The 24,590-nt window shown below is 46.0% G+C and overlaps 1 protein-coding gene across 4 annotated transcripts in view; it reads left to right on the top strand.

The window, feature by feature from the left end:
• The first annotated feature begins 12,760 nt into the window (after positions 1-12,760).
• Positions 12,761-24,590, top strand: part of LOC130290506 (LHFPL tetraspan subfamily member 1 protein-like) — a 40,096-nt gene continuing 28,266 nt past the window's right edge. The window contains exons 1-2 of one of the 4 annotated variants that reach the window (XM_056538236.1): positions 12,761-13,037; positions 23,758-24,456. In XM_056538236.1, coding sequence (XP_056394211.1) covers positions 24,075-24,456 — 382 coding nt within the window. In that variant the 5' untranslated portion in view covers positions 12,761-13,037; positions 23,758-24,074. Of the gene's footprint in view, positions 13,038-14,800; positions 14,832-23,757; positions 24,457-24,590 lie in introns of those variants that run through there. The other 3 variants (XM_056538235.1, XM_056538233.1, XM_056538234.1) reach the window with 3 other exon arrangements.

Genomic DNA, 24,590 nt, shown 5'->3' with positions numbered 1-24,590 from the left:
CCACACTTTCACCGGTCCTTCCCTAGCAGAACCTTTGCAAACTGCAAAACCACAGGGGTGGTGTATATCGCCACCTGTATATGTGGGCTTAGATACGTGGGTAAAACCACCCAGGAATTCAAATGCAGGATTTTGGAACATATTGGGGATGTGAACAACAATCGGGATAAACCTATTGCCAAACATGTCAACAACAAACACAATGGCAACCCAACAGTCCTCCAATTCCAAGCTTTGGAAATTATTTCACCCTCCCAAAGAAGAGGTAACCTTGATAAAATACTAACACAAAAAGAAACCCGCTGGATCTTTCTTCTGGATACAGTCCAACCACATGGTCTAAATGAAAATTTGAATTTCACCAGCTTCATATAATCATATAACTCTTAATCCTCGAACGCATGTTCCTCTACCAGCCATTTCAATAAGCGACTATCTTTTTACTTCTTATTCTTCCTATCCCCAATTCGGGTATAACTTTATTCTCTTTTGGTTTGGGCCTCCCATATTAGGACACACTCCTTCTCCTTATAACACAACGGACAGTGCCATTTTTACCATGCCCTTCCTATGAGAGACACCCTCCCCTCCCCCTCTCTCCCCCCTCTCCTATCCTAACCACCTCCCCTAAACCCTCTTAATATGACTGTGTATTATCTAATTTCTAAACTTGGCCACCCACCTATCTGCACCCATATACCTCAATAATGTGCCTAGACACATATCATGACTGTCACGATGCCGGCTGGCAGGAGGTGGATCCTCTGTGCCAGAGAGGGATTGGCGTGGACCGTGCTAGTGGACCGGTTCTAAGTCACTACTGGTATTCACCAGAGCCCGCCGCAAAGCGGGATGGTCTTGCTGCGGCGGTAGTAACCAGGTCGTATCCACTAGCAACGGCTCAACCTCTCTGACTGCTGAAGATAGGCGCGGTACAAGGGAGTAGACAAAAGCAAGGTCGGACGTAGCAGAAGGTCGGGGCAGGCAGCAAGGATCGTAGTCAGGGGCAACGGCAGGAGGTCTGGAACACAGGCTAGGAACACACAAGGAAACGCTTTCACTGGCACGATGGCAACAAGATCCGGCGAGGGAGTGCAGGGGAAGTGAGGTATACATAGGGAGTGCACAGGTGAACACACTAATTAGAACCACTGCGCCAATCAGTGGCGCAGTGGCCCTTTAAATCGCAGAGACCTGGCGCGCGCGCGCCCTAGGGAGCAGGGCCGCGCGCGCCGGGACAGGACCGACGGAGAGCGAGTCAGGTACGGGAGCCGGGGTGCGCATCGCGAGCGGGCGCCACCCGCATCGCGAATCGCATCCCGGCTGGAGGCGGTATCGCAGCGCACCCGGTCAGTGGATCTGACCGGGGCGCTGCAGAAGCGAGGATGTAGCGAGCGCTCCGGGGAGGAGCGGGGACCCGGAGCGCTCGGCGTAACAGTACCCCCCCCCCTTGGGTCTCCCCCTCTTCTTGGAGCCTGAGAACCTGAGGACCAGACTTTTGTCTAGGATATTGTCCTCAGGTTCCCAGGATCTCTCTTCAGGACCACAGCCCTCCCAATCGACCAAAAAAAAGGTTTTCCCTCTGACCTTCTTGGAGGCCAGTATCTCCTTTACGGAGAAGATGTCCGAAGAGCCGGAAACAGGAGTGGGAGAAACAAGTTTGGGAGAGAAACGGTTGATGATGAGTGGTTTAAGAAGAGAGACATGAAAGGCATTAGGAATACGAAGAGAAGGAGGAAGAAGAAGTTTGTAAGAGACAGGATTAATCTGGCACAAAATTTTGAAAGGAGCAAGATAGCGTGGTCCCAATTTGTAGCTGGGGACACGGAAGCGGACATATTTAGCGGAGAGCCATACCTTGTCTCCGGGAGAAAAAATGGGGGGAGCTCTTCTTTTCTTATCGGCAAACTTTTTCATGCGAGATGAAGCCTGTAAGAGAGAATTTTGGGTCTCTTTCCATATGGTGGAAAGATCACGAGTTATTTCATCCACAGCGGGCAAACCAGAGGGCAAGGGAGTAGGGAGGGGGGGAAGAGGGTGACGGCCGTACACCACGAAAAATGGGGATTTGGAAGAGGATTCAGAGACTCTGAAGTTGTACGAGAATTCGGCCCATGGTAGAAGATCTGCCCAGTCATCCTGGCGGGAGAAAACAAAATGCCGTAAATAGTCACCCAGGACCTGGTTAATTCTTTCTACTTGCCCATTGGATTGAGGATGATAAGCAGAAGAAAAGTTTAATTTAATCTTGAGTTGTTTACAGAGAGCCCTCCAAAATTTTGACACGAATTGGACGCCTCTATCCGAGACGATCTGCGTGGGCAAACCGTGAAGACGAAAAATGTGTACAAAAAATTGTTTTGCCAACTGAGGCGCTGAAGGAAGACCAGGAAGAGGAATAAAATGTGCCATCTTGGAAAATCGATCAACGACCACCCAAACAACAGTGTTGCCACGGGATGGGGGTAAGTCAGTAATAAAGTCCATACCAATCAGAGACCAAGGCTGTTCGGGGACAGGTAGAGGATGAAGGAGACCAGCAGGCTTCTGGCGAGGAGTCTTATCCCGGGCACAGACAGTGCAGGCCCGCACAAAATCAACAACATCCGTCTCCAGAGTCGGCCACCAATAGAAACGAGAGATGAGTTGCAAGGATTTTTTGATGCCCGCATGGCCTGCGAGGTGGGAGGAGTGACCCCATTTGAGGATTCCGAGGCGTTGGCGTGGAGAAACGAAGGTCTTCCCTGGAGGAGTTTGCCTGATGGAGGCTGGAGAAGTGGAGATCAGGCAGTCAGGAGGAATGATGTGTTGCGGAGAGAGCTCTACTTCCGAGGCATCCGAGGAACGAGAGAGAGCATCGGCCCTAATGTTCTTGTCGGCAGGGCGAAAGTGAATTTCAAAATTAAAACGGGCAAAGAACAGAGACCACCTGGCCTGGCGAGGATTCAGCCGTTGGGCAGACTGGAGATAGGAGAGATTCTTGTGATCGGTGTAAATGATAACTGGAAATTTTGATCCCTCCAGCAGATGCCTCCATTCCTCAAGTGCTAATTTAATGGCCAGTAGCTCTCGATCCCCGATGGAGTAGTTCCTCTCCGCCGGAGAGAAGGTCCTAGAAAAAAAACCACAAGTAACAGCATGCCCGGAAGAGTTTTTTTGTAGAAGAACCGCTCCAGCTCCCACTGAGGAGGCATCAACCTCCAATAGGAAGGGTTTAGATGGGTCCGGTCTGGAGAGCACGGGAGCAGAAGAAAAGGCAGACTTGAGCCGTTTAAAAGCGTCTTCCGCTTGAGGAGGCCAGGACTTAGGATTGGCATTCTTCTTGGTTAAAGCCACGATAGGAGCCACAATGGTGGAAAAATGTGGAATAAATTGTCTGTAATAATTGGCGAACCCCAAAAAACGTTGGATAGCACGGAGTCCGGAGGGGCGTGGCCAATCTAAGACGGCAGAGAGTTTATCTGGATCCATTTGTAGTCCCTGGCCAGAGACCAAGTATCCTAGGAAAGGAAGAGATTGACATTCAAACAGACATTTCTCCATTTTGGCATAAAGTTGATTGTCTCGAAGTCTCTGAAGAACCATGCGGACATGCTGGCGGTGTTCTTCTAAGTTGGCAGAAAAAATCAGAATATCGTCCAGATACACAACAACACAGGAATATAAGAGATCACGAAAAATTTCATTAACAAAGTCTTGGAAGACGGCAGGGGCGTTGCACAGGCCAAAGGGCATGACCAGATACTCAAAGTGTCCATCTCTAGTGTTAAATGCAGTTTTCCATTCGTCCCCCTCCCTGATGCGGATGAGATTATAAGCACCTCTTAAGTCCAGTTTGGTAAAGATGTGGGCACCTTGGAGGCGATCAAAGAGTTCAGAGATAAGAGGTAGGGGGTAGCGGTTCTTTACCGTGATTTTATTAAGTCCGCGGTAGTCAATGCAAGGACGTAGGGAGCCATCTTTCTTGGACACAAAGAAAAATCCAGCTCCGGCAGGAGAGGAGGATTTGCGGATAAACCCCTTTTTTAAATTTTCCTGGATGTATTCGGACATAGCAAGAGTCTCTGGGGCGGACAGGGGATAAATTCTGCCCCGGGGTGGAGTAGTGCCTGGGAGGAGGTCAATAGGACAGTCATAAGGCCTGTGAGGAGGTAAAGTCTCAGCTTGTTTTTTGCAAAATACGTCAGCAAAGTCCATATAGACCTTAGGGAGACCGGTTACAGGGGGAACCACAGGGTCGTGGCAGGGAGTACTGGGGGCCAGTTTAAGGCAGTCTTTGAAACAAGAGGTACCCCAGCTCTTGATCTCCCCTGTGGACCAATCAAGGGTTGGGGAATGGCGTTGAAGCCATGGTAGTCCAAGGAGAATTTCGGAAGTGCAATTGGGCAGGACCAAAAACTCAATTTTTTCGTGATGAGGTCCGATGCACATTAGAAGGGGCTCCGTGCGGTAACGTATGGTACAGTCCAATCTTTCATTGTTAACACAATTGATGTAGAGGGGTCTGGCGAGACTGGTCACCGGGATGTTGAACCTGTTGATGAGAGAGGCCAAAATAAAATTTCCTGCAGATCCGGAATCCAAGAAGGCCATAGTAGAGAAGGAGAAGGTAGAGGCAGATATCCGCACAGGCACAGTAAGACGTGGAGAAGCAGAGTTGACATCAAGGACTGTCTCACCTTTGTGCGGAGTCTGCGTACGTCTTTCCAGGCGGGGAGGACGGATAGGACAATCCTTCAGGAAGTGTTCGGTACCGGCACAGTACAGGCAAAGATTCTCCAGGCGGCGTCGTGTCCTCTCTTGAGGTGTCAAGCGAGACCGGTCAACTTGCATAGCCTCCACGGCGGGAGGCACAGGAACGGATTGCAGAGGACCAGAGGAGAGAGGAGCCGGGGAGAAAAAATGCCTAGTGCGAACAAAGTCCATATCCTGGCGGAGCTCCTGACGCCTTTCGGAAAAACGCATGTCAATGCGAGTGGCTAGATGAATGAGATCATGCAGGTTAGCAGGAATTTCTCGTGCGGCCAGAACATCTTTAATGTTGCTGGATAGGCCTTTTTTAAAGGTCGCGCAGAGGGCCTCATTATTCCAGGATAGTTCGGAAGCAAGAGTACGGAATTGTATGGCGTACTCGCCAACGGAAGAATTACCCTGGACCAGGTTCAGCAGGGCAGTCTCAGCAGAAGAGGCTCGGGCAGGTTCCTCAAAGACACTTCGAATTTCCGAGAAGAAGGAGTGTACAGAGGCAGTGACGGGGTCATTGCGGTCCCAGAGCGGTGTGGCCCATGACAGAGCTTTCCCAGACAGAAGGCTGACTACGAAAGCCACCTTAGACCTTTCAGTAGGAAACTGGTCCGACATCATCTCCAAGTGCAGGGAACATTGTGAAAGAAAGCCACGGCAAAACTTAGAGTCCCCATCAAATTTATCCGGCAAGGATAGTCGTAGGCTGGAAGCGGCCACTCGCTGCGGAGGAGGTGCAGGAGCTGGCGGAGGAGATGATTGCTGAAGCTGTGGTAGTAGCTGCTGTAGCATCACGGTCAGTTGAGACAGCTGGTGGCCTTGTTGCGCTATCTGTTGCGACTGCTGGGCGACCACCGTGGTGAGGTCGGCGACAACTGGCAGAGGAACTTCAGCGGGATCCATGGCCGGATCTACTGTCACGATGCCGGCTGGCAGGAGGTGGATCCTCTGTGCCAGAGAGGGATTGGCGTGGACCGTGCTAGTGGACCGGTTCTAAGTCACTACTGGTATTCACCAGAGCCCGCCGCAAAGCGGGATGGTCTTGCTGCGGCGGTAGTAACCAGGTCGTATCCACTAGCAACGGCTCAACCTCTCTGACTGCTGAAGATAGGCGCGGTACAAGGGAGTAGACAAAAGCAAGGTCGGACGTAGCAGAAGGTCGGGGCAGGCAGCAAGGATCGTAGTCAGGGGCAACGGCAGGAGGTCTGGAACACAGGCTAGGAACACACAAGGAAACGCTTTCACTGGCACGATGGCAACAAGATCCGGCGAGGGAGTGCAGGGGAAGTGAGGTATACATAGGGAGTGCACAGGTGAACACACTAATTAGAACCACTGCGCCAATCAGTGGCGCAGTGGCCCTTTAAATCGCAGAGACCCGGCGCGCGTGCGCCCTAGGGAGCGGGGCCGCGCGCGCCGGGACAGGACCGACGGAGAGCGAGTCAGGTACGGGAGCCGGGGTGCGCATCGCGAGCGGGCGCCACCCGCATCGCGAATCGCATCCCGGCTGGAGGCGGTATCGCAGCGCACCCGGTCAGTGGATCTGACCGGGGCGCTGCAGAAGCGAAGATGTAGCGAGCGCTCCGGGGAGGAGCGGGGACCCGGAGCGCTCGGCGTAACAATGACAACCCAATGAAACCCCCATCGTGGGAATTGTGATTGTGCAATTTCTAAATTTCCTACTATCGTATTGGCCACCCATCTATAACCATTCGCCATATCTCTGTACTTAATCACATACATCCACACGCTGCTTAATTACTCATATCACTACATTCACAATTTCCCCCGGCTCCTTTTCCACCATACTGACTATCATCTTAGCATTTTCTAAGTAAACCTACGTCGGAGTGGAGATTCTTTTTCAACATCCTACTAGGAGGAGTCACCAAGCACCCGGACCCAAGGTACTTCTCACCTCCGGCTAGTCCTCCTCTTTCACCTACTTTATTTACTTATCTGTTCATTATAACACCAATCTATCTTCTATTCTAGACTGATATTCATACGCAGCTGTCCAGATCAGTGTGTCACTTTCATCATATCACCATACAAGTATATCTAATGTACGCTTCTTCAATCTACATGTGATGATGCATTGCTACTATATGTACGGTCTCCCATGACCATATTTCTGCAAGTATTCTCTACGAGAATCCCTGAGGAGCTATCTTTACTCACACGGATGAGCGAAACGCGTTGGATTAATGCAATCTCTGTGTATTTAAACGTGAATACTACTACATACCCCTGGCTACCTTCCTCGGGTCCTGATATTGTATTATTATTTTTACCACATGTATGTTACACCTCTAAATACCTTAAAGCGTGATATTTATGATCAAATACTGTATATTGGATCTGTCGGGCTATTAGCCTCGGTCAACTGTGTCTTGGCGATGCCGCAATATTGTTTCAATATCCCCTTTACAGCCTAGGGCCAATAGGAGGTTCCAGTGTAGGCCCAGGTCACTAGGACAGGGGACTTACAGTATCGCCAGGCAGGGCTAATAGATAGGGACATACTAGTCACGCCTTACTCATGCTCGATCCTAAGTATACTATCTAATTTTGTGTTTGTTAAAAAATACTGGCCCACACCAGTTGCTACACGATTACAGTGTTGTACTTTAATTAATAAATATATTGCATATGAAATATGTTGTTCTTGATTTTTATGATGTTACATTAACATATTTCCTCTTACCCCAGACAAGTAACGTCTATACAAGTTACGTCTATGCGCCCCCCTACCGCAGGACTCCGGCAGAAAAATCAGATTTTGGCTATAAGGCGCACACCCGAGTGTTGTGTACAAAAGCAGGCTTTATTGGTTCATAAAACATGCAGGATAAATGGGACAACGCGTTTCAAAGGTTCATCCTTCTTCTTCAGGATTTTTCTGCCGGAGTTCTGCGGTAGTCTTGCCAGGTTTTCCCAGAACCAGCTGTTCCTCCTGTATCTACACCGCTGGCACAGTAGGAGAGACGGTCGGCTGCCTCCCGACAATGCACACCGCTACCTGCTACCTGTTACATGCGATCGCCAGTGTTGTGCCTGCCTGCACAGCACCAATAGGTGAGCAATATTCCTACTTTGGACAACTGTCCAACCTATCACAATTAGGATAAATTGCACTATATTGCGGCATCTCTGCTTTTCTTCCCCTCTCCTGCTTTACGGGAAGATTAACCTACACATTAATAGGATGATGAACTGCAATCCTTATTGATTTTTAACCCCCAATTAATAATAGGATAAAGCCTACATTAGAATGAATATGTTAACATGTCTATTTCTGTAGCACAGCATGATTCTCCCTCATTTAAATAAACTTTGAAATTTGAAATGGTCTGGAAAATTTGCTAAGCTGGCATCCCACCAAGTCCAGAGGATTATTGTGTACACATATAGAACATTCCCAAGTGGTACAAGATGCCTCTTTAAAATCTCGTCTTTCAGTAAAACCAACTACAAGAGCCAGTTAAACCTATCTGTCACTAAAATGTGTATAATTCTACTCTCTCAAGTCTTATGAAATATTAAGAAGCCCTTTAAACTTCTTAGCCTTTATGACAATAGATGTTTGCACATAGCTAAAATAGATCATCATTATCCGCCATTAGCTGCACAATCAATACCTAGAACATAAAGTACAGAGTATTCAATGCTTTTAGACAGGGGATGAGTTCTAACCACTGTTCAAGGGGCAGGAAATGTGGTGGTATTGTCAGCTGCAGGCTTCTTTGATCCAAGCCAATAAACTGGAAGCACTAACCTATGTGTCACAGTTGGGTTGCATTTCTGTGACCATGGTAATATTAACCAGCATATTATATGTATAGAATTTAAATACATTTGTAACAGGCAATGGGTGTGGGCCCATTGTGCAAATTAACTAGCTTGGCATTTGGTTGCCATGAGAGTAGCCCCCTAGTTTTCACTCTTTAACTCTTTCCTTTGAGGTTCTGGTTTTAGCTGCAGAAGTCTTCTAGGTCATCACCTATGGGAGTAGTCCTGGTATGGTTGGCAGCTGGCACAGTGGTCTAAAAGACACCATTATGATGTACCAAAGGGACATGCAAGGATGAATCTGAGTACTGAGGTCTTTGGCTGCTCATGTATATGCGTATTCAAAGACAGGCAAATTGGTCCAGGAAGACAGCACAGGTTTATATTCTATTAAAGGGATACTCCGGTGCTCTAGCGTTCTGAAGATTTTGTTCAGAACGCTAGGAGCCGGAGGCTGTGACCATGACTTCACGACCACTGCCACAGGAACCCGGTGTTTGTTTAGAATGCCAGGTGCTGCGGGAGATCGCGGGGGGCCCCAGCAGGGGCACCCCCGCGATCAGACATCTTATCCTCTATCCTTTGGATAGAGGATAAGATGTCTAGCAGTGGAGTACCCCTTTACGCAGAGGTCTAACACAGCAGAGGCAAATGTAAAACAAGGGAGCAGGCAGAAATGGATCAAGTAGGCAAGCTGAGGTCATTCACTATAACAGAATTAATATAGGTCAGGGGTCTCAAATATAGGTCAGGGGGCTCAAACTCAAATTATCTGGGGGCCACTGGAGGTAGAGACTGGGTGAGGCTGGGCCGCATGCGCCCCTCACATAAAATGCCCCCATCTTGCGCCCCTCACATATAATGCCCCCATCATGCGCCCCTCACATATAATGCCCCCATCATGCGCCCCTCACATATAATGCCCCCATCATGCGCCCCTCACATATAATGCCCCCATCATGCGCCCCTCACATATATTGCCCCCATCATAAGCCCCTCACATATAATGCCCCCATCATACGCCACTCACATATAATGCCCCCATCATGCGCCCCTCACATACAATGCCCCATCATGCGCCCCCACATATAATGCCCCCATCATGCGCCCCTCACATACAATGCCCCATCATGCGCCCCTGATATATAATGCCCTCATCATGCGCCCCTCACATATAATGCCCTCATCATGCGCCCCTTACATATAATGCCCCATCATGCGCCCCTGATATATAATGCCCTCATCATGCGACCCTCACATATAATGCCCCCCTCATGTGCCCCTCACATATAATGCCCCATTGCACTCCTCATATATAATTCCCCATCATGCGCCCCTCACATATAATGACCCATCTTGTGCCCCTCACATATATTGCCCCTATTATGCGCCCCTCACATATAATGCCCCCATCATGCGCCCCTCACATATAATGCCCCCATCATGCGCCCTCATATATAATACCCCCATCATGCGCCCCTCACATATAGTGCCCCAATCATGCGCCCTTCACATATAATGCCCAAATCTTGCACCCCTCACATATAATGCCCCCATCTTGCACCCCTCACATATAATGCCCACTGTGCTGTGCCCCTCACACATAATGCCACCATCATGCGCCCCTTACATATAATGTCCCCAGCATGCGCCCCTCACATATAATGCCTCCATCATGCGCCCCCCATACATATTGCCCCCATCATGCGCCCCTCACATATAATGCCCCATCATGCGCCTCTCACATATAATGCCCCCATCATACGCCCTTCACATATAATACCCCCATCATTTGCACTTCACATATAATGCCCCCATCATGCGCCCCTCACATATAATGCCCCCATCATGCGCCCCTCACATATAATGCCCCCATCATGCGCCCCTGATATATAATGCCCCCATCATGCGCCCCTCACATATATTGCCCCCATCATAAGCCCCTCACATATAATGCCCCCATCATACACCACTCACATATAATGCCCCCATCATGCGCCCCTGATATATAATGCCCCCATCATGCGCCCCCACATATAATGCCCCCATCATGCGCCCCTCACATACAATGCCCCATCATGCGCCCCTGATATATAATGCCCTCATCATGCGCCCCTCACATATAATGCCCCATCATGCGCCCCTGATATATAATGCCCTCATCATGCGACCCTCACATATAATGCCCCCCTCATGTGCCCCTCACATATAATGCCCCATTGCACTCCTCATATATAATTCCCCATCATGCGCCCCTCACATATAATGACCCATCTTGTGCCCCTCACATATATTGCCCCTATTATGCGCCCCTCACATATAATGCCCCCATCATGCGCCCCTCACATATAATGCCCCATCATGCGCCCTCATATATAATACCCCCATCATGCGCCCCTCACATATAGTGCCCCAATCATGCGCCCTTCACATATAATGCCCAAATCTTGCACCCCTCACATATAATGCCCCCATCATGCACCCCTCACATATAATGCCCCCTGTGCTGTGCCCCTCACACATAATGCCCCCATCATGCGCCCCTCACATATAATGTCCCCAGCATGCGCCCCTCACATATAATGCCTCCATCATGCGCCCCCATACATATTGCCCCCATCATGCGCCCCTCACATATAATGCCCCATCATGCGCCCCTCACATATAATGCCCCCATCATACGCCCCTCACATATAATACCCCCATCATTTGCACTTCACATATAATGCCCCCATCATGCGCCCCTCACATATAATGCCCCCATCATGCGCCCCTCACATATAATGCCCCCATCATGCGCCCCTCACATATAATGCCCCCATCATGCGCCCCATATATAATGCCCCTGTGCTGTGCCCCTTACATATAATGCCCCCTGTGCTGTGCCCCTCACATATAATGTCCCCATCATGCGCCCCCCATATATAATGCCGCTGTGCTCCTCACATATAATGCCCCCTGTGCTGTGCCCCTCACATATAATGCCCACTGTGCTGTGCCCCTCACATATAATACCCCCTGTGCTGTGCCCCTCACATATAATGCTCCTGTCATGTGCCCCTCACATATAATGCCCCTTGTCCTGTCTCCTCAGGGGGCATTATATGTGAGGGGCACAGCACAGGGGGCATTATATGTGAGGGGCACAGACAGATGTGTCAGCAGAGAGCACTGTGGTCAGACAGAAAAGAAATTCAAAAAGAAAAGAATATCCTCTGTATCACACCTGCTAATAAATACTGAAAGGATTAAGATTTTTAAATAGAAGTTATTTACAAATATGTTTAACTTTCTGGCACCAGTTCATTTAAGAAAAAAAGTTTTCCACCAGAGTATCCCTTTAAGCTCCATGATAACTTAACGCATGGTATATAACACTGCAGTATTGTGCTCTCCTCTAGAGGTATATCTTTAGGACAGCAGCACACATAGGGACGTGCGGCACTGTACATTGTCTGGGGATGGGGCTTTGACGCCTGTTAATCTCCTGACAGCAAAAATAAATCTGAAAATAGTGAGGAAACACCAAGTACTGTATAGTTTGGCTGAGAAAAGCTGGGCAGGCACTATTGCTGGGTTATAAGGGGTTAATATGGTAGGAAAGCTGGAGAAACAATTCGTAGCACAGGAGTCCATAGGTAGTGACAAGCCGGGGGTGCAGATCAATAGTTAGCTATAGCAAATGCAGTACTGGATAGAAAATTGTAGATCGCACTCACCCGGTGTAGTTAAAACGTCCTCTTTTTTAGATAATTTCTTTAAAACATGTCCAAGGTAGGGTAGAGAGATGCGGTCAGTCAGCCGAGGCCGGTCAGTCAGCTTATGCTGACCGCATCTCTCTACCCTACCTTGGACATGTTTTAAAGAAATTATCTAAAAAAGAGGACGTTTTAACTACACCGGGTGAGTGCAATCTACAATTTTCTATCCAGTACTACAAAGTACTGTATATTGGTAAGGTGCAAAACTTTAGGCTTAAACCTGCTGGCACCACCCACAAGCTCCTGCTTGGGACTCTGGCTCTCCCTGGGAATGGAGCGTGTCGACCCCAGTACAAACCAGCGGCCAACAAGCTCCCTCCATGTATCTCTATGGGAGAGCAGGAGATACCCGAACGCTGTATCTCCGTCTCAAGAGATACATGGAGGGGGCATGTCGGCCATCGCTTTGTGCTGGGGTCAACACGCTCCATTCCCAGGAATCCGAGATCCTTTGGATAGGGGATAAGTTGTCCTGCACGATAGTTCTCCTTTAAAGCTTTATTTACAAGACTGATATTGCGGGAAATCACTCTTCCTGTATTCATTATCTGCAATGAAGAAGGCTGATTCCCCGGGTGAATATTCCGTACAGCCAGAAGCACCTTCTTAAATAAGATTTGTAGGTTATTGGATGCTGTCATAATAAACTCCACCTCTGTGTAAGGTGAGGCGTCTGCTCGGGGAAAACTCTCCAGAAGATCCTGCGCTGTACATGATGCCAGAGAAGCTTCCATCTGCGTGGTAAGAACATTTCTTCACATTCATTAATTCTCGACTATGATTGGCATATTTGTAGCCAAAGATATCAAATTAACTCTTTACTGTCTGCACGAATAGTCTGGGCTCCTTCGCAAGGATACAGCAAGCTGTTACATATTACTTACAGGAATGTTCTAAAATCTCATTTGGCAATTTAAAATCTATTTATTCCTCTGCATAATATGTCCAGATGGAGGACACTGCAGATGCAGTTATCATTAGCCTAAACTGAATTAATGTGCGATGTCCTTAGAAAAGAAACTCATGGGGAGCAGCGGGTTAAAATAGAAATCCGCTAATGGATTCGGAAGGATTTTTACAAGTGGCGTAAATGCTCCTTTAATGTTTGCTCAATGAACTAAATCTTATTTTAATAGTTTCAAATCATTAGAATACTCAGTCGTGTTCTCAGCTTAAGAGAAAATGAAATCCTCTGGTATGATGATAATTGTCGTTATCTTAGCATCACATCCTACCATAAAAATGAGCGTAGCGTTACAGTCACTTGTGCTGTGCTTTTTAGGGACAGATGCATTCCCTTTGGAGCATTTTATGTTTACACTAATATTTTAATTGTATCGAGAAAAAAATTAGGGCAATATTGTAGTTTTTTTAAGGATCTTTGAGGTGTGGAAGCAGTTTAATTGAAGTTTTAATTTGGAGCCATCTACAGTAGTAATTTCCAATTTACTTTCTTACGTACCGTATTTTTCGCCCTATACAACGCTCCGGCATATAAGACGCACCCAATTTTTAATGAGGAAAATCTAGAATACAATGTAAAGTATAGGTCACAGTGATCTTCAACCAGCGGACCTCCAGATGTTGCAAAACTACAACTCCCAGCATGCCCGGACAGCCGTTGGCTGTCCGGGCATGCCAGGAGTTGTAGTTTTGCAACATCTGGAGGTCCGCAGGTTGTAGACCACTGGTATAGGAGGTAATACTTACGTGTCCCCGCCGCTCCGGACCTGTCACCACTCGTCACCGCTGCCCTGGACGTCGCCCTCCATCGCTGTTGCCGCGTCCCCGGGGTGTCCCCGTCGCTCTGGAACGTCTCTGCTGCCCGGTATCCTCGCTCTCCGTGGCCGCCATCATGCCGCTACGCACGCGGCTCCTATTGGATGACGGGGCAGCGTGCGCGACGACGTGATGACGACGAAGGAGAGCATCAGCCATGCAGGGGATCCCGGCACGGAGCAGACACCGAGGAGGCAGGTTAGTGTCACTCTCGCTTCAGACGCGGCGGTCAGCTTTGATCGCTGCGTCTGAAGGGTTAATACAGGGCATCACCGCGATCAGTTATGTCCTGTATTAGCCGCGGGTCCCGGCCGTTGATGGGCGCAGGGACCGCCGCGATAGGTGTGTATTCGCCGTATAAGATGCACCAACTTTCCCCCCCCAGTTTTGGGGAAGAAAAAGTGCGTCTTATACGGTGAAAAATACAGTAAATATTTGTATTAAATGTCTTTGCATTTTAATCAAAACATGTTTGAATCTTGGTTCATTTGTATGAAATCTTGAATACCTTCTTGTGATTACTAGTAAATCGCAAGTCTAAAAGGTCAGGATACTGCACATAGCTAAATAACAGGGACTTACTAGAAAGTGTACACATGGGGGAGATTTATCAAAGCCTGTGCAAAGGGAAAGTTCCCCAGTTGCCCATAGCAACCAATCAGATCGCTTCTTTCATTTTTAACAAGGCCTCTGCAAAATGAAAGTAGCGATCTGATTGGTTGCTATGGGCAACTCAGCAACTTTTCCTCTTCACTGGTATTGATAAATCTCCCCCTATGGTTTAGAAGAGTTTATCCAATGAATGATTTTTATACAGAATACAGCAAATTCCTTCAATGCAACTAGAGATGAGTGAATTTACAGTAAATTCGATTCGTCACAAACTTCTCGGTTCGGCGGTTGCTGACTTTTCCTGCATAAATTAGTTCAGCTTTCCGGTGCTCCCGTGGGCTAGAAAAGGTGGATACAGTCCTAGGAGACTCTTTCCTAGGACTGTATCCACCTTTTCCAGCCCACCGGAGCACCTGAAAGCTGAACTAATTTATGCAGGAAAAGTCAGCAACCGCCGAGCCGAGAAGTTCGTGACAAATCGAATTTAATGTAAGTTCGCTCATCTCTAAATGCAACATTTAATAATGCAGAAATCTGGCACTTGGTATCAGCATAAAACTACTTTCCGTTGCATCAGATTTCTAAGGAATTGAGTCACAAAGGGGAGTAAAGGGGCAGCTGCTTCTGCATTCGTGACTATTAGTTGGGTCACTGCTGCGGCATTGTGTGATAACATGCATCAGAGTAATAGAATATACAGTAGATAAGGCCTGATAGTAATAAGAACAAAATTGGTGACCTGCCAGCACATTGATCATTGTCAGATCAGAAGCCTAAGGGTACGTTCAAACGGGCGGATTACCTGCGGAATTTCCGCAGCATATTTGCTACGGAAAATCCGCAGCGGATTTTGCTACCATTGACTTCAATGGGTCATCAGAAAATCCGCAATAGAAGCAGTTTTGCAGATTTTCCTTCGGACCCATTGAATTCAATGGTAGCAGGTTATCTGCTGCGGATTTTCCGCAGCAAATACACTGCGGAAATTCTGCAGGTAATCCGCCCTTGTGAACGTACCCTCATGGGGGAATCCTGTGTGGACCAGTGAGAAGGAATACTCTTAACTGGTGCACAAGCTGGCTGTATGCTATATATACCATTGCGTAAAAGTTCTTCACAGATGTATTTGTCCATCAGCCCCAACTGTCTCATAAATAAGATTGTTTATTTGATTCAATTATTTATTTATTATCATTGAAAACAGAATTAAGACACAGTTGGTGCTATTTATCTTAGAGGAATCCAACCTGTCAAATCACAGTTTTTGATGATAAATCAACAGTTAGACCCCGAAACATCTATAACCATATCATTTCACATATGGACATGTAGATGAAATAATGATCTATGGCTTTAGCATTTCCCTGGGCATTATGGACTGTAAGAGTGGTGACTTTATTTCATGAAAGTATAAGTAACAACAAGTAATGATAACTATATGGATACACACATGAAAGCACAACTAAGTATCACTAATACCTAATAGATGACTATACGCATATACCTATGAAAGAAGAACTATGAGTAGTGATGACCATATGTTTATACACATAAAATTATAACTAATAGTGATAATGACTGTATACACATAAAAGCATAACTAATAACCGATAGGGATGACTAAATGAATATACACATGAAAGTGAACTGGCACCATAGATCATGTTATTATAAAGCCATACAGCTCGGAATATAAATCTTATAATGACATCCGATAGTTACTGAGGATAAAGAAACAGTTGTAGGTGAGGGGTGTGTGATAGTATACTGTGTATTACCACACCTACATTGATGAGGACAACAAAAGCCAGACCCAGGCGTGGTAATGTGCTTCCTGCCTGTTCCCATGCCTTCTTTAATGAGAAAGTAAATAAAAACAGATCATCTTCAAAAGATATGAAGAAAAAACTGAGCACATACCATGTTTAAGATGCCTTCATTTTCTTTATTGCTTCATTTCGGGGTAAGCGGTAAGAGGGTCGGGAGGGTGGACGGGTGCTTTGGGGGAACCTCGGGCAACGGTCCGTATCACGCTTGAACGCGCTTCATCAGGCCCTCAGGGTCGGGAGGGTGGACGGGTGCTTCGGGGGAACCTCGGGCAATGGTCCGTATCACGCTTGAATGCGCTTCATCAGGCCCTCAGGGTCGGGAGGGTGGACGGGTGCTTCGGGGGAACCTCGGGCAATGGTCCGTATCACACTTGAACGCGCTTCATCAGGCCCTCAGGGTCGGGAGGATGGACGGGTGCTTCGGGGGAACCTTGGGCAATGGTCCGTATCACGCTTGAATGCGCTTCATCAGGCCCTCAGGGTCGGGAGGGTGGACGGGTGCTTCGGGGGAACCTCGGGCAATGGTCCGTATCACGCTTGAATGCGCTTCATCAGGCCCTCAGGGTCGGGAGGGTGGACGGGTGCTTCGGGGGAACCTCGGGCAATGGTCCGTATCACACTTGAACGCGCTTCATCAGGCCCTCAGGGTCGGGAGGGTGGACGGGTGCTTCGGGGGAACCTCGGGCAATGGTCCGTATCACGCTTGAATGCGCTTCATCAGGCCCTCAGGGTCGGGAAGGTGGACGGGTGCTTCGGGGGAACCTCGGGCAACGGTCCGTATCACGCTTGAACGCGCTTCATCAGGCCCTCAGGGCCTGATGAAGCATGTTCAAGCGTGATACGGACCGTTGCCCAAGGTTTCCCCGAAGCACCCATCCACCCTCCCAACCCTCTTACCGCTTACCCCAAAATGAAGCAATAAAGAAAATGAAGGCATCTTAAAGGGGTATTCCGTGGAAAACTTTTTTTCTTTTTTAAATCAACTGGTGCCAGAAAGTTAAACAGATTTGTAAATCACTTCTATTAAAAAATCTTAATCCTTCCAGTACTTTTTAGGTGCTGTATGCTAAAGAGAAATCCAAAAAAGAAATGCATTTCCTCTGATGTCATGACCACAGTGCTCTCTGCTGACCTCTGCTGTCCATTTTAGGAACTGTCCAGAGCAGGAGAAAATCCCCATAGCAAACATATGCTGCTCTGGACAGTTCCTAAAATGGACAGCAGAGGTCAGCAGAGAGCACGGTGGTCATGACATCAGAGGAAATGCATTTCTTTTTTGGATTTCTCTTTAGTATACAGCCCCTAAAAAGTACTGGAAGGATCAAGATTTTTTAATTGAAGTGATTTGCAAATCTGTTTAACTTTCTGGCACCAGTTGAAAAAAAAGCTTTCCATGGGAGTACCCCTTTAAACATGGTATGTGCTCCATTTTTTCTTCATATCTTTTGAAGTGGATCATATGGAACTGTCATATGTGTAAGCACTACCTATCACTGCCTGAAGGGGAAGTCTATACACACAGGTGCTCAAAACCTGGAAGTTAATTTGCGGCAGGATATTTATTTGTCTGGCGGTGCCGGTGTATACATCTTGCTACACAGTGGTAAATAAAAACAGAATTTATGGTGCGGCTGGCCTTGATTTGCTTTGTGTTTTGGGGCCTTTCACACAGGGTGATTATTGGCAGAAGGGACGAATATTACCCTGTGTAAAAAACCCAGCGATCAGCTGAACAATGAGCAAATGCTTGTTTGTTGGCTGATCACTGGGATCGTGCGGCCCTACAAAACATTTATTAGTTGGTAGGGCATTTCCATGTGTAAATAGGGTATGTGCTGCCGGCAATAATGTAAGTGAGAGGTTAGGAAAAGGAAGTGCGTGGCCAGCACTGCAAGAGGAGTCACTACTGCCACTGCCCACCAGTGATTACTAGTACTGTGCATTGGGAGGACTCTGCCATCAGCTGGAGGATAGGGGCAGTGGTGGTACCAGTATTGTTACTCTTGCAACTCTGGCTCTGTATTGGTATCCCTATGTTATTCATCACAAAATGTTGGACTTAAACATGTAATGGCCTTAAAAAGGTAGAGATGTGCTTTAACTCCCTCCTGACGTAGCATGTATATATATGGTTTACATCGGGTGGGGAAGTACCTGCCAGCTGCTAGCTGTTATCTGTAGCTGACACCCTTTGATCAGTCCAGTGTCAATTGTTTGGCTCTTTAGATGCCGCAGTCACTTTACAGGTGTCTATTCTTCTTCTGGTCCCAATTGGCTCCCCTGTGATGCAATTGTGAGGCACCACTCAGTTGTCATGGCAGATAGATGTCTTCTGAAGGCTGCAGTGTAAGATCTATTACAATTGTACATGTCACATCTACCCTAAAATGGTAGAGAGGAAACATTTTTAGCATATATTTCACTCATACGGAAGACCAAGAAGGGAATATAAGGAATCGGACAGTATGGTGAGGGTGGTTAAGGGCAGTTCTGTTGTTATGCAGCTGTGTTGGCATTAGGGGCAAACTGAAAATTGTTGGGCAAGGTTGGGCAGAGGCCCACTGCTGCTCTCTGCTCTGCAGTGAAGTGTGCTGTAACATAGGACCAGAGGTGGAACTACAGAGCACAATGTTTTGTATAGATCATCCTACATAAAAATTGTGTATGTGCGGGTGGTTGTTATCCTTCCTGCAATTTGACAGGGCTCACAGTAGACCTTTATAGACTAAAAGGGGTTATCCAGGAAAAAACATTTTTTATATATCAACTGGCTCCAGAAAGTTAAACAGATTTGTAAATTATGCAAAAAGACCAGGAAAGGAGAGGGCACACTATAGCGTTACTGCACCTGAAAAACAGGGATACTGCATGACATCAGAGGCCTATAAATGCGTCTCCTGCGGGGAGCACATACGAAAAGTGTGAAGTATCAACAAATGTAGCAACAAAGGTACGTGCATGCACTCACCGCTCAACGGAGACTGTTCAGCATGGGAGTCCGGTCCACGGAAAGGCTGGATCACAGCATCGGTGCAGACAGGTGGGCGCTCGGAAGCAATGCCGGCTGTTTCACACTATTAAAAAAAAATATTAATCCTTTCAGTACTTATGAGCTGCTGAAGTTGAGTTGTTCTTTTCTGTCTAAGTGCTCTCTGATGAAACCTGTCTCGGGAGCTGTCCAGAGTAGAAGCAAATTCCCATATCAAACCTATTCTGCTCTGTGCAGTTCCTGAGACAAGCAGAGATGTCAGCAGAGAGCACTGTTTGCAGACAGATAAGAACAACTCAGCTTCAGCAGCTGATAATTATTGGAAAGATTAAGATTTTTTTTAATAGAAGTAATTTACAAATCTGTTTAACTTTCTGGAGCCAGTTGATCTAAAATAAAAAAGTTTTTTTTTTCCTGGAATATCCCTTGAAGTTAATTCAACCTCTTTTTGTTTTCTGTGCTGGTCTTAAACTCAGACTATATTGCATGTGAAGCAAAAACTCTAGTAGTAAGCGACAGGATGCACTGTTGTCTTAAAGATGACTTTCTCTTCAACAGAACCTTACAGTCTTAATGTGTTAGTACAGGAGTGTCCAGATTTTTTCTGCTATGGGTCACTTTATATAAATATGATCTTTTAGTTGTGTAATGCATGCTAATACTCCACAGCAGAGCTTCTCAGAAATATAATGCACATTCATTTTTTTCAATGTTATAAAGATTTCTTAGGAGTAAAATTAATTCTTTGTATATCGCCTTCCTAATTTGTTACACATTACATGCCATTGTTTGCATTTACTTGCATGGTAAAAGGATATGGTAATTGGGGCACTTACTTCAAAAAATAAAGTATAATGTCTATATACTATTTTAAATAATACATGGACCCTATGCTTTTTTTTTCTCCAGCAAGATCTCCAGCGGACTGAACCTCTATGTTCGGTGGGCTGCATGTGGCCTGGTGCTAGTATATAGAACTTGATCTTCATGTCATGCCGAGAACTGTAGTTTAGGAAAAACTGGAGAGCCATGTTTGGGACCACTGCTTTATATAGTAGTATACTAATAATTTCTAACCCTGGTTTTTATAAGAACTTCCTTTAAGCCCTTAATGACCCATGATTTTTATTTTTGTTAAGGGGGTATGGAGAAGGCCTGCTGCTTGACCCTGCTTCATACTAATTACATACCAAGGGCCGCCGCGATCTCTGATACAGGCTATTTACCCATTTAAATGGCACATTTGGTGTTCAGTGGTTTAGATGGGCTCCCTGCGATATGATCCATTGTCATTGCAGCCTGAGGTCTTTGCTAGGCCTTTGTGCTATTGATATAGCCTGCCTATGTACCATTATAGTGCCAATCTAATAGATCACTGCATTACATATATACTACATTGATCTGTATGAGCAATTAAATTGCTCATACAAGTCCCCTTTGGTAACTTAAAAAGTGTAAAAAATTCAAAAAAAATTGTATGAAAATTCTATTCACCCCTCTTTCCCCCCAAATATAAACAAAAACAAACATATTTGTTATTGTCACTTGCGGAAGAGTCCAAACTATTAAAATATATTAAAGGAATAGTATAGGGAAAATGCTCTTTATCCCATTGTGCTTGGGCTGCAAAAAAAAAATGCTAAACAAACGTTAACTCACCTTCCTCTATTCCCCCCCCCCCCCCCCCCCCGTTGCACCGCGATAGCTCTTCAGTCCTCCGGTCCGGTCTTCTTCTGTGTGCACGGATGGTCACAATGCATTCAGCATATCGCCGGCCGCAGCATTGTCCTGGTGATACGCTGAGCGCAGTGTCATGTAGCAGACCCAGGAAGCAGGGAGAAGGTGGGGCCCAGGTTCCTTACATGAAACTGCACTCAGCCTATCACTGGACATCGCTGCGGCCGGCGATACGCTGACTGTAGGGTAACGATCTGTGCACACAGAAGAAAGAAGTAGACTGGACTGGAGGAACGAAGAGCTATAGAGGCGCAATAGGGGAATGGAAGAAGGTGAGTTAATGTTTCTTGTTTTTTTTTTTTTTTGCAGCCCGGGCACAATAGGATAAAGAAATTTTTCACTATACTACTCCTTTAATGATCCTGCACAGTGAATGGCATAGCCAAAAAAATAAAATAAACACAAACACTTAACTTAACTTAATAGTTAATGTTTTTTGGTCATATCACATCTCAGAAAAGTAAAATAAAAAGTAATCAAAAAGTTCCAGGTAACAAAAAATAAATAAATACAGATCACAGTGCCAAAGTGAGTTCTGGCTTAAAGGAAAACTGTCACTAAACGCACACTGGACTAACCAGAGTACTGGCTGGTAGTGCGGGGGACACTGATCAATATGCTGCCTACCATGCCCGTATCCGTCCAGCCGTTCGCCCATTATCTTCATTATTCCTGATGTGCAAATAATCTTCTAACTGGCACAGGCGGGGTTACATCCTCCAGCCTCCATCTGGCACTGTGATGTCAGCGCCGCTCATCCGCAGCACTGTCCGCCTTATGAATATTCATCCCTTCCCTCCGCCTCTCCCTCTCCTACCAGCTCTTTTCAGGACTCCACTGGGCTGAGGCCGCTTTTGGGTGTACACAGGAAGCTGGCACATGCGCAGTGGAGTCACATACAGAGCGAGGAGGAGAGGGAGAGGCAGAGGGAGGGTATGAATATTCATAAGGCGGACAGTGCTGCGGATGAGCGGCGCTGACATCACAGTGCCAGATGGAGGCATGTTACCCCGCCCCTGCCAGTAAGAGAGGGGAGTTTTGTGACAGTTTTCCTTTAATAGAAAGGAACAATAAAAAAAAAAATGATAGTTGTCACAGAGTGGCAATTTAAAGCAAGGTATTGCCTGTTGAAAAATATCTTTTCCCCTATCCACAGGATAGGGAATAAGTGTCTCGTCACAGGAGGTCCGACTGCTGGGACTCCCCCCACGATCTCTGGAATAGGACCTCTGCTCTCGGAAAAAGCATGGGCTGTAGATGACATGTGCTCCATTCATTTGTATGGGAGTGCCAAAGATTCCCAAGTGCTGTACTGTGGTCAAACCCCTTTGATACATTTTTGTGGATAGGGTATAAGATATTTTTTTACTGGACAACCCCTTACAAATGTTAGATTACATTTTAAAAAAATTAGTAAAACACAACAAAAACTGTACAAATTGGATATTGTTGTTTTGTTCAGATAATCTGTCAATTTTACCACACAAAGAATGGTGTAAAATTGAACCTTCCTCAATTTAGCAAAATTGCTTTTTTTTATTTTTATTTTATTTTAATTTAATTTACAATTTTGGTTTAGCAATTTTTAAAAAGTACATATAAAACTGTGCAGATGGAACAATTAAAAATGTTTGGCTCTTAGAAGGGGAGGTGGAAAAAATAAAAATGCTAAAATATAAATTTCCTGGCCTATTAATTGGTTAAATATATTTTGATCCAATGTTATTGTTGCAATAGAAAGTAGACATGCGAGACAAATGATGCATAGTTAGTGACGCTACTTGGAGCATTAGGAAACGGATACAGTATGGGTCTATTCACACAGCAGAATTTTCGCTAGTGGAATTCAACTTGCGGAATTCTGCCTCAAATTAAAGCCCATAGACCTCTGTGGGATTCCGCACTCCCATTCACACTTCTGAACTTCAGAAGTCTATTGGCTTTAAAGGGGTTATCCAGGAAAAAACTTTTTTTTATATATCACTGGCTCCAGAAAGTTAAACAGATTTGTAAATTACTTCTATTAAAAAATCTCAATCCTTTCAGTACTTATGAGCTTCTGAAGTTAAGGTTGTTCTTTTCTGTCTAAGTGCTCTCTGATGACACGTGTCTCGGGAACCGTCCAGTTTAGAAGAGCTTTACTATGGGGATTTGCTTCTAAACTGGGCGGTTCCCGAGACACGTGTCATCAGAGAGCACTTAGACAGAAAAGAACAACCTTAACTTCAGAAGCTCATAAGTACTGAAAGGATTAAGATTTTTTAATAGAAGTAATTTACAAATCTGTTTCACTTTCTGGAGCCAGTTGATAAATATAAAAAAGTTTTTTCCTGGATTACCCCTTTAATTTGAGGCGGAATTCTACAAGTTGAATTCCGCTAGCAGAAATTCTGCCATATGAATAGACCCTATATCAATCCAGCTTATCCCAAAGACACTGCACCTGCAGCTAATGCTCCCTTGTAGAAATAAGCAGCAATTTAACCCATTGCCTTTTTATTTTTACCCTCAACAGGAAGAGCCTTTTAGTGGCTACAATAAAATAGTTTATGGGAGAGAAGATATCCCATAAGAGCATCAGAGATTTTACTGAAGTGGCAAGCTTTAGAGGATGGAGACTATTATGTCTTGGGATACAAATGCTTTAAGAATTACACTCAGACTATGAAGTAAAAGAGAGCAGAATAGCTCGGAGCAGGAGATTGTTGCGTAACGCTGGAAACAAGCGAAGACAAATGATTGCAGATCAAGTTCTCTAACAATGTCAACCCTTGTTCTAGGAGGACGAGATTTACACTAACAAGAACAAACAGGAAAATACAGCTGTAGAAGATGGAAAGCAGTCTGACATTACTTGGTGCCTTTTGGGCACTTCTGTCATTTCTATCAGCTGCTGCCAGCTGCACCAGTTTCTTCATGCCTTATTGGTTGTATGGATTTCAAATGGGGAAACCAGTTTCATTCAGTACTTTCCGCCGGTGTACTTACCCTGCACATACAGAGGAGAAAAACGTAGTAATGGTTGAAGAATGTGGAAGATATGCCAGCTTTAGTGCCATCCCTAGTCTATCCTGGCAGATCTGTACTCTAGTGACTGGCATTGGTTGTGCTTTACTCCTTTTAGCATCTCTAGCTGCAGTTCTTGGCTGCTGTATTGGTGACCTCATCTCCAGAATGACTGGTAGATTCCAAGGAGCTATACAATTTATTGGAGGTAAGAAAACTGTCTATATAAAAGTTGTACCGTATTTTTCGCCATATAAGACGCTCCGGCATATATGACGCAGACAATTTTAAAGCATGAAAATCTAGAAAAAAAGATTCTGAACCTTCAACCTGCGGACCTCC

The sequence above is a fragment of the Hyla sarda genome, chromosome 9 (genome assembly GCF_029499605.1).
Source record: "Hyla sarda isolate aHylSar1 chromosome 9, aHylSar1.hap1, whole genome shotgun sequence".
NCBI lineage: Eukaryota > Metazoa > Chordata > Amphibia > Anura > Hylidae > Hyla > Hyla sarda.
Note: the sequence above shows the minus strand (reverse complement) of the source record. Positions and strands in the feature narration are given on the sequence as shown.